Below are 11177 nucleotides of genomic sequence, written 5' to 3' on the forward strand. Positions count from 1 at the left end.
TGCAACTGGCATTCTGTTTCCAAAAGACAGCCGTTTAATTCATAGCTGCTGACAGAAGGCACTCTTGTTTTATTTCAGTGGCAGACTGTTGTTCAGTGTTCATTTATTTCTCTCATCTTCTGTACTGATGGAAATCATGTACCATTCGGTTAGCGTGAAGAGAATGGGTTTGGGTTGTGTTAGATGCATTTTATTTCTGTGTATTTAGTCTTTTTACGGTACTGTACATGGGGAACCAAATAAGACACACGGACAGAGGTGCTATTCAACATTATTTAGACAAACAATAGAGTGTTCTCAGTAGTTATCAAAACAGAAAGGCAAACAGCTTCCAAACAGTGTTAATAAGAGCTCAGTCATAAAGTTCAAAGGTTATAACCTTCTGACGTCATGTATGGAGACACAAACAACATGGCAGCCTTTGAGTGAAAGAAAGTTTATTAAAACTATGACATACATGTTCCATACAGGTTGTTTATATGCAGGGTTTTCCTTAAATGTACAAATAAGCTACACGCAGGTAAAAAGACCAATGCTCTGCCTCGTAAACTCATAAAAATATATTTTAAAAAAAGATCAAGAGGCTCAGAGCAACAAACAGTCACTCTACGACATACAAGGCCCTATATAAGAATCACATGACTGTCTATGGGTTTTTCTGCTATGTAACAGCTGAAACAAAGACAAACATAAAATTGCTTTCTTTGACCAATTCTATTCTTAGTTGTTTCAAATTATATCAAGTTTGCAACCTGTGTATTTTTTTAAATGCTGTTGCAATATTTTTTCAACTTATTCTGTAATTCTGCTGAATTTTAGGTGATACAGAATGTTTCTAGCGGCACAGTATTCAAAAAATACATTCTTCAGTGAATAGTAGCATGTCTGGTGGTACTACTTTCAGATGGGTGAAGAACAGGGACCATTGCTTACGTAAGAAATAAGGTACGAGAGGCTGAGGTTTATTGTGAATAAATCACTGCTTAATATTGTAAGACTCCATGCCAGGTGATAAATCCTCTTCAGCGATCATCTGGATCAAGTTCTGTTCACTGTCTAAGAGATTCTGACCTGCAACAGACATACAATTTTAACCCAATAAAAAATACATTACTCAACAAAGGTGTTTAACAAATGCATAAATATTTGAAAAGAATAAGTTGTGAATTACGGGGGAATTACTATAGCCCTAAATCTGTTTACACCATGGAAAGCCAGAACACACGGGACACCTTCGCTCACATCGCTCACTCGTTATCGTTCATAGTGGGAATATACTGTATATTATATGCTATAATAAAACTAATGAAGAACTGGAGGCAGACAGTACGACTGTATCGCATGTGTCTGATGACGGACACACGAAACAGAAGGGAACTTTAACAGAGACTTGCAGAAAACATTCAAACGTTTGATGCTTTTGAAAGCATGTTGTATTAGTATCAGTCAAGGAATTGCAACCTCCAGTCATTTTGAGCTGAATCGTGGAAATTCGGTTCAATTAACATTTGTTTTTATAGCCCTTTAACAGTTTTGGATTGTAAAGCAACTTTACACAAAACATTTCAGAAAAATATAGTATAGAGATATAAGAAAAAATAGCATTGAAATATGTTTGGTCTGATGATGATTTTTTATGACAAATGTCACGATTCAGTAACATTACCTTCTGGTTGTCCAAAACACAGTAAGTTGAGTTTCTCCTTACAGTCTCTGGGTGTCCAGGTCTGTGTGTTCTCGTCCAGAGCTGCACAGCGTTGGTTTTGGGCAGGACATTGAGGCGGTCCAGCTGAAGACCAGACATTGAGGATAAGATCATCTCCACTGATCCAGAACCATCCACCTGCTAGAAAGCGCAGACCGATCCACACGTATTGTGTTTGAGCTCCTGTGATCTTACTGAGAGCATCTTTCATTCTTCTGTTTGAGCTCAGAGACGCCAGATCATCATGATGATGTCTACAGTATTCTAGAGCTCCCTCCCAGCTCTCAGACTGCTGTACCTCGACAATCTCATATATTTTCATACAGAAGAAGGGCAATGGCACCGAGCAGTCCTGGGTACTCAGTTTATTATTGCCTACAGGTAGAAAGGCACAATCACGTTGTGGTTCTCCAACATTCCAGCTAACATCTTTTGCCGGTTGAAATCCTGACCACATCCAGCCATCATTTATTTTTCTGAGTCCAACCCAGGCATCAGAGATTTGATTAACTGCATCTTCTAAAAAATGTTGTATCTCAATCTCATCATTAAAGGTGGACAGCCTTTCAAAGTAGGTTTTGCAATGTTGTGAAGCCTCATCCCATGTCTTCATCTCATTTATCAAGTAAAATTGTTTCGTGGCACATGAGGCGAGTCCATAGAGCTGGATGATGAGGAGCACAGTGAGTGTAGTCTTCATCTTTACCCAGTCAAGAGGTTTTGTGAGTTTGAAGATGAAGATATAACTGTGACTCTCTCTTACTTCAACTGACACACAACCAATTACAAAAGAGTGTGATGGAGTCACAGTGACACAGTCCAATCACAACAGGACACAAACAAATGTCAGGTGCAAGTGACCAGTCAAATAAACTTGATGAAGCTTCAAAGACAAGACAGGAATTTTTTTTGCATGTGTTCCTCGAATCTGTCAGGTGATGTAGCAGACAGGAGACACAGAGCAATATAAACACTGAGTATATTTATTAACACGAGAGAAGGGAAACTTCATCAAGCTTATTAACAAAGACGAGACTGGAGAAGAATAGGGAGAACTCACACAGGGAAACGGGGCTAAGCTCTGAGACGTGAGCTGGTGCTGGGCTGAGCTCTATGGTGAGAGCGGGCTCCGGGCTGGACTCTGGGGCAAGAGCTGACACTGGACTGATCTGCAGGATTGGTGTGTTATCAGGTACGATTTTTTGGGAGAGCGGATCGAATCTTGCAGAGTGTGTATTCAGGAGCAAAGTGGCTGGTAAACTCTGGAGCGGAGCAGCCTGAGCTGAACTCCAGCACGAGTGAGCAGATGAGAGCGAGCACTGCGCAGAGGACAGGAGAGTGAACGAGCCCCTCATGGAGATCTGGAGAGTGAGCGAGCCCCTCACGGAGATACGTAGAGTGATCGAGCCCCTCACGGAGATACGTAGAGTGATCGAGCCCCTCACGGAGATACGTAGAGTGATCGAGCCCCTCACGGAGATCCGGAGAGTGAGCGAGCCCCTCACGGAGATCTGGAGAGTGAGCGAGCCCCTCATGGAGATACATAGAGTGATCGAGCCCCTCACGGAGATCTGGAGAGTGAACGAGCCCCTCATGGAGATCTGGAGAGTGAACGAGCCCCTCATGGAGATCTGGAGAGTGAACGAGCCCCTCATGGAGATCTGGAGAGTGATCGAGCCCCTCATGGAGATCTGGAGAGTGAACGAGCCCCTCAGGAAGATACGTAGAGTGATCGAGCCCCTCATGAAGATCTGGAGAGTGAGTGAGCCCCTCACAGAGATACGTAGAGTGATCAAGCCCCTCAGGAAGATATGTAGAGTGATCAAGCCCCTCACGGAGATCCGGAGAGTGAGCGAGCCCCTCACGGAGATCTGGAAAGTGATCGAGCCCCTCACGGAGATCTGGAGAGTGAACGAGCCCCTCATGGAGATCTGGAGAGTGATCGAGCCCCTTAGGAAGATACTTAGAGTGATCGAGCCCCTCACGGAGATCCGGAGAGTGAGAGAGCCCCTCACGGAGATACGTATAGTGATCGAGCCCCTCACGGAGATCCGGAGAGTGAGAGAGCCCCTTACGGAGATCCGGAGTGTGAGAGAGCCCCTCACGGAGATCCGGAGAGTGAGCTAGCCCTTCACGGAGATCCAGAGAGTGAGCGAGCCCCTCACGGAGATCCGGAGAGTGATCTAGCCCTTCACGGAGATCCAGAGAGTGAGCGAGCCCTTCACGGAGATCCAGAGAGTGAGCGAGCCCTTCACGGAGATCCGGAGAGTGAGCGAGCCCCTCATGGAGGGCTGGGCTCTGCACAGGCTTGGGGCTCAGCTCGGGGGGATGCACCAGTTCCCTGTAAATCAGGTTGAACTCCCGGAGATGAGGGAGATCGCTGGCAGGTGTGGGAGATTGCAGACAGGAGAGAGGTGAGAGAGCGTGGAGGATTATGGGAAGTGTAGTCCTTCGGAAAGCGGAAACAGGGAAAAAGACCGGAAACAGACGAGACTGTGAAAGAATAATTGAGCACAGAGGATCCAGACACATTTTTCATCTGATTCTTAAACATTCATATCTGCTTTAACCAACAAGCAACAAATAAAGTTTATTTCAGTTATAAACTCATCAGATAAGGTAAGAAAAGACAGGACAATATAGGGAAAGGGGAACAAGGAACAGGTGCAGCCTGATGTGGCCAAACGCAACAATCATTTGGCTATTATTTGTTTAGAATTTATCAGAGCATTTCTCATTAAAACATGTATAAAATGTACATTTTAAATTGGTAGTTAAAACTTTAAAATAGCTCTAGTAATGCTGTTGCTGAGGCTGTTTGTATGTGGTCACCTTACAGTCTAAACCTTGAATTTAATAAACAATATGTTGCATCATGCTTTTACTTGAGACTTCTATTGTTTGAGTGAAAGAAATGAAGATGAAAAACATAAAATATGGTTTCAACAGGAAACAGCAAAAGCAGAACATATAAAACAACAAAAACAACATGAGAACCAACAAAGATCTTAACCTATCCATACACATACATTTCACAGGAATGCAGAGGATACATGAGGTGTATCCTTCATTGCTAGAGATAACCCACATTTATTTGTGTTGAATAAATGAATCCATGCCAAAGGTATTTTGTAAGTGGTAAGTGGTTTAGGAAGTGAAATATCTATAGGTAAATCATAAAAGTCACATTTTAGTGTCATATTTTGCCCTATGCTAATGAGTTCCATACAAAGGAGGAATGGTGAGTGAGCCCCTTCTGACATCAACAGCCAATCACAGCCTTGGAATGGAGAAGCGCCAAATGCAAACTCCTTATCAGAAAAGGGAAAAAAATCCCTATCTTTTCAGCTGAAAGTCTTTGTTCTGAGTCTCCCCTCCAGAGAAAATTCCTAGATGCTACAGTGTTTTTGAACCGTGCCATAGTAAATATTAAGGTATAATACAGTATTTTCTGCAGTTTGTCAATTCACTATTGTAATGCGTGGAGTGTTCAGGAAACTCTGGAATTGTTAATAATGACCATAGAGAGAGAGCGTAACCCTGTTTATTGTTTCGGTTGGCCATCCATCTCTTCTGTAACAAAATACGAGAGTAACTTTTCAGTTAACCTTAGTTCAGTAAAGAATAATAACAGTCCATCGGATGTCTCGTCATTTATTTGTGTTAAGCTATAGAAGCCCAACAACTATAGTTAGTACTACTGAAAATGTTTATAAAATCCATATATTGCTATAAAATATAATAGCACCTTACAATTTTCTACAGTTTACTAGAGAACTGTCCGATCACATGAGGTCAAACATGTAAAAATCAATATTGATACGCTATCAGCAAAAGTAGGAGGGTCTGGGGCGCACAGAGCTGCACCCTGGCGACGTTCTGTCGCGAGCCATTTAGAGAGCAGCCTCAGGTCACCTGCATGCCTGCCAGACGTTTGTGTACCTACATAAACACTCATTTGTCCAGCGCCCTGCGTGTAAAATGTATATGTATTGTCAAAGAAATTAACCAAATACAATTTAATATAATACTTGTAATGATTGCGAACACAACTACCATATATAGTGTGAATAAATCTATTTACTTCAAAATTATTTTGCAATTTATAATATATGTGGAACTTTAGTTTACCAGTCTTCTTCTCTGGATAATCTGGTCGGGCGGCGCCCCAACACCCCCTATTGACCAGCCGCCACTGCCAGAGACTTTAACAGATCAACAGTGAAACAGCAACAAACATCTGCAACAAGGCTGAGCTCAGGAGAGCAAACCTTTACTTCTAGGTACCTTCATCTGCGTGTTCCATATTGTTAAAGCGGATGTAACACACACAGTTTCTGCCAATCTCATATTAATCTTGAGGACCTATAGAGTAGTATTGCATACTTCTATCTTTGAAGAGTCTTTAGTTTGATCACATTTATAAAAGACAGATACAGCTGTACGATTATTTCAGAAAACAGGCGAGCTACTGGAGGCGTGTGGGGGGGCAGAACTACAGCACGAGCACACAATACATCATCGCATGATCCCTGCATAACTGTGTTGATTCACTATAAGTTTGTGTTGTTTACATTATGCACGTATGCGCCGATTGCCAACAAAAGTTCAAGACCGGGATCATTTAGCGCTGGGACCGCTCCATCTATCAGTTCAAACAATCTGCAAATCCAGCATTATATCTACCGTTTAAATAATATTCATCACGCAAATGCAGTGAACAAACAAACACAGCTAAACTTCCGTCAGCCAAGTGAAGCTGCATTGATGGCGTGCTCTTTCTCCGCTGACATACCTGCGTGTTTTCCGAGAGAATTGTCCAATAAGGGACTAAAAACATTTTACGAACGGGAATTCATGTTCGAAAAAAACTTTCATGAAACCTATACGAACCCTGGGGGATGAATCGAGCACAGAAATACTACGTCACACGTTCCAACTGTTTTTTGGCAAGTTGACCATGTTAACGCTTGATGACTAATCAGAATCAGAATCAGAATCAGAAGAGCTTTATTGCCAAGTGTGCTTGCACACACAAGGAATTTTCTTTGGTGTTGGAAGCTTCTAGTACAGACATTCAACACAATGACAATACAATATAATACGATTTACAGTCTAAAAGATTCTAAATTGTGCATATATAAAATAAAGACTATTTTACAGAAAATGGGGGATAATAACATATAAGAGACATTGTACAGGGTAGTATATAGTAGAATAAACATATTGTATGTACACTTGTGCAAATGGATAATTTAGTAAGTAGAGGTAGTGTTATATACATGTATACATAAGATGTAGATATAATAAGGCACTATAGTGCACACTATAGGAGTAGTGGAAGTGGAATATTGCTCTTAAGGAGCAGTTATCTGTTTAGGAGGGAGATTGCCTGGGGGAAGAAGCTGCTTCTGTGTCTGGAAGTCCTGGTGTTTGGTGCTCTAAAGCGCCGGCCAGAGGGCAGCAGATCAAAGAGTTTGTGTGCTGGGTGTGTGGAGTCAATGATGATTTTTCTTGCCCTGTTTTTCACTCTGGAATCGTACAGGTCCTGAAGTGTGGGCAGAGGAGCACCAATAATTTTCTCAGCACTACGAACTGTCCGTTGTAGTCTTCGTAGGTCTGATTTGGTGGCCGAGCCATACCAAACAGTAATTGAAGTGCACAGAACAGATTCGATGACCACTGAGTAGAACTGGGTCAGTAGCTCCTGTGGTAGGTTGAACTTCCTCAATTGACGGAGGAAGTATAACCTCTGCTGGGCCTTCTTTACAATGGAGTCTATGTGGGACTCCCACTTCAGGTCCTGAGAGATGGTGGAGCCCAGGAACCTGAATGACTCCACAGTATCCACAGTGCTGTCCAGGATGGTGAGGGGAGGAAGTGATGGAGGGTTCCTTCTGAAATCCACTATCATCTCCACTGTCTTGAATGCATTCAGCTCTAGGTTGTTTTGACTACACCAGGCAGCCAGCTGAGCAACCTCCTTTCTGTAGGCAGATTCATCACCGTCTTGAATAAGGCCAATGACTGTGGTGTCATCTGCAAACTTCAGGAGTTTGACAGAAGGGTCTGTAGAGGTGCATTCGTTTGTGTAGAGTGAATATAGCAGTGGAGAAAGAACACATCCTTGAGGAGCTCCGGTGCTGATGGTACATGTGCTGGATTTAAATTTTCCCAACCTCACTAGCTGCTGCCTGTTCGACAGGAAGTTAATAATCCACTGACAGGTAGAGGTTGGCACAGAGAGCTGGGTAAGCTTGGGCAGGAGGAGGTCTGGGATTATGGTGTTGAAGGCCGAGCTGAAGTCTACAAACAGGATCCTGACGTAAGTCCCTGGTCTGTCTAGGTGTTGTAGGATGTAATGCAGTCCCATGTTTACTGCATCGTCCACAGACCTGTTTGCTCGGTAAGCAAACTGGAGGGGATCAAGAAGTGGTCTGGTGATGTCCTTCAGGTGGGCCAGTACAAGTCTCTCAAATGACTTCATGACCACAGATGTTAAAGCAACAGGCCTGTAGTCATTAAGTCCAGATATTTTGGGTTTCTTCTGTACAGGGATGATGGTGGAGCGTTTGAAGCATGAAGGGACTTCACACTGCTCCAAAGATCTGTTAAAAATATTAGTGAAGATGGGCGACAGCTGCTCCGCACAGACTTTCAGGCAGGAGGGTGAGACATTGTCTGGGCCTGGTGCTTTTCTGATCTTTTGTTTGCGGAAAAGCTGGCAAACATCTCTTCGCAGATCTTAAGTGCAGGTTGAATGTCAAGAGGAGGTGTTAATGGTATAGCAGAGATAGGGTCAGGGCGGGTGTGAAGGGTGAGACTCTGCATTTCAAAAGACAATAGAAGTCGTTCAGGTCGTCAGCCAGTCGTTGATTACCCATAGACTGAGGTGATGATGGCTTGTAGTTGGTAATGTCTTTCAGGCCTTTCCACACTGATGCAGGGTCGTTGGTTGAAAACTGGTTCTTCAGCTTTTCAGAGTAGCTTCTCTTAGCTGCTCTTATCTCCTTTGTCAGTGTGTTTTTGGCCTGATTATACAAGACTTTGTCCCCACTTCTGTAAGCATCTTCTTTGGCCTGACGAAGCTGTCTCAGTTTCATTGTAAACCATGGTTTGTCATTGTTGTATTTAAGCGAGTCCTGGTGGGAATACACATGTCCTCACAGAAGCTGATGTAGGATGTCACTGTGTCAGTTAACTCATCCAGATCAGTGGCTGCAGCTTCAAAGACACTCCAATCCGTGCAGTCGAAACAGGCTTGTAAGGCCCGCTCTGTTTCGCTGCTCCATCTCTTTGCTGTTCTTGCTACAGGCTTGGCAGATTTAAGCTTCTGTCTGTAGGTCGGAAGAAGATGAACCAGGCAATGATCAGAGAGACCCAGAGCTGCTCTGGGAACAGAGTGGTATGCATCCCGTATTGTGGTGTAACAGTGATCCAGAATGTTGCTGTCTCTGGTGGGGCATGTGATATGCTGCCTGTATTTTGGCAGCTCACGGGAGAGGTTTGCTCTGTTAAAGTCCCCAATAATAATAATAAGAGAATCCGGGTGTTGCTGCTCCGTGTCAGTGATGTAATCCCCAGCTGTTGCAGCCCGCGCTCGCACAAGCATGTGGAGGAATGTAAACATTCACGAGAATAAAGAGGAAAACTCGCGTGGCGAATAAAAAGGTTTGCAGTTGATAGAGAACGCTTCTAAGTACGAAAAGCACATCTTCTTCAGTGTTGTTATATCTCTGCACCAACCTTCGTTTATATAAANAAGCTAGCACGTTTAACAGTGTAAAGAAGTCAATGCATGGAACACTGTTGCACCACTCCTTCAAGGACCCTATGGTGCCTCAAGTGACCTGTTTCCCACAGCGCTTCGTGTTCAAGGCTGTTAACCGGAATCCATCTTCTTCCCCACTTCAGCACAGCCCAGCCTGACCAGTGGAAGACGTGCTTTATTCTATCAGTGTGTTTATCTAAGTCTATTTTGCATAGTTGGTTACCAGATGTAAAACAAATAGTTCTTTCATTATTTGTTTAACTAGAAATAAGGTCTTTGTCTTATTAGATACGGAGAACACTAAACAGTCAGCTAGATTTTCTATTCTCTGCACTTTCAAGCTCACTATCCTTAGCATTTTAGTACCATTTAGTAGTTGTGCGTTTTCTTGTATATCTTTTGTTAATAAATTCTATTTTGTTACACCTGTGTCTTCCTTGTGTTGATAATACAGTAAAGAGGCTCTACAAGTTATCCTTCAGATAAAGCAGGTGATTTACATCCTCCAATTTACATAGTTTTTCTTATTGTATGATCTACTTGGATCATTTTATATTGTTAAGCTGAAATTCCATAGCTGGTGCCCCGAGGTAAATGGAAAACGGTAAAAGTGATAGTCATTTCTTCATGCCTTAAAATAGCTTGAATGTAAATCTATACCTCTTCCTCATTTAGTGTAAGCGGATGCATGAATGTGCCAAATAGTCCCTGTCCTCACTCATTTGCAACAGCTGAGAGCGTAGATGTGGATATTCAAATCTGTCCATGCTTCAACTCAATCGCACCAGCTCAGACCGTAGACATGTATGTACATAGATGCCCCATTCGACAGTTCCGTCAGTTACACATAGCTGCTGAGGCTTCACAATGCACATGTGAGCAAATGTAAGGCAAATGTAAGCAGCGCATGCTTGCGGGACAAACACAGAGCTGAAGCAGCAGTGCAGCGATCTCCATTCTTACACATCTGCTGATCCACTCAGTCAAATGTGATGACATGATTGATTGATATACTGTATATATATATATACAGTATATGTGTGTGTGTACATATGTAGCTGTTTTATAATAAAAGGTTAATCCACTGACATTGATATCCAGGAAAAGAAAGTAACACAGGGATGTGAGTTACTTTGTTTTGAATTGAAAATATCTCATTTACATTGTCAGCCAGATTGACGCACGAATCCTGTCAAACCAGAAATCCAGGTAACGCCATAAGACAGGAGTGGGCGATTCGTTTTCCCAAGAGGCCACATGAGAAACTGGCAGGGTTGTAGAGGGCCGGACCAATACACTTAACTCTGTTCTGCCCAGTACCCTATTATATCTTTACAAAGAAATGGTATGGTCACGCTGTCACGTCACATGCATGCTTGCGCATTTCAAATGTACATTTAAAAATGCTGCAGATGAGCCTACAGCTTGAGTTTTTTTCAGTTCACCCAAAAATGAAAATTCTCCCATTATTTACTCACCCTCAACATCAGTACCAAACAGTTCTGGGGCATTATTGACTTTCACAGTAGGAAAAAACTACTATGGTAGTCAATGGTGCCTCAGAACTGTTTAGTTTCCCACATTCCTCTAATATCTTTCTATGTTATCAACAGAGCAAAGAATTTCATACAGTTTTAGAGCAACTTGGGGATAAGAATTTTTATTTTTGGTTTAACTATCCCTTTAAGGCAGTCCTTATTT

The 11177-nt window shown here is 42.7% G+C and overlaps 1 protein-coding gene across 1 annotated transcript; it reads right to left on the reverse strand.

Annotated features, from left to right (window-relative positions):
- Positions 1 to 470: 470 nt before the first annotated feature.
- LOC130555848 (secretory phospholipase A2 receptor-like) lies at positions 471 to 2414 on the reverse strand. The gene is made up of 2 exons (XM_057336364.1): positions 1667 to 2414; positions 471 to 1071 (listed from the first exon to the last, which is right to left on the reverse strand). Exons 1-2 carry the CDS (start codon positions 2403 to 2405, stop codon positions 977 to 979), a joined length of 834 nt encoding a protein of 277 aa, XP_057192347.1. The 5' UTR covers positions 2406 to 2414; the 3' UTR covers positions 471 to 976.
- Positions 2415 to 11177: the final 8763 nt, after the last annotated feature.

This window comes from Triplophysa rosa, linkage group LG6 (genome assembly GCF_024868665.1).
Source record: "Triplophysa rosa linkage group LG6, Trosa_1v2, whole genome shotgun sequence".
NCBI lineage: Eukaryota > Metazoa > Chordata > Actinopteri > Cypriniformes > Nemacheilidae > Triplophysa > Triplophysa rosa.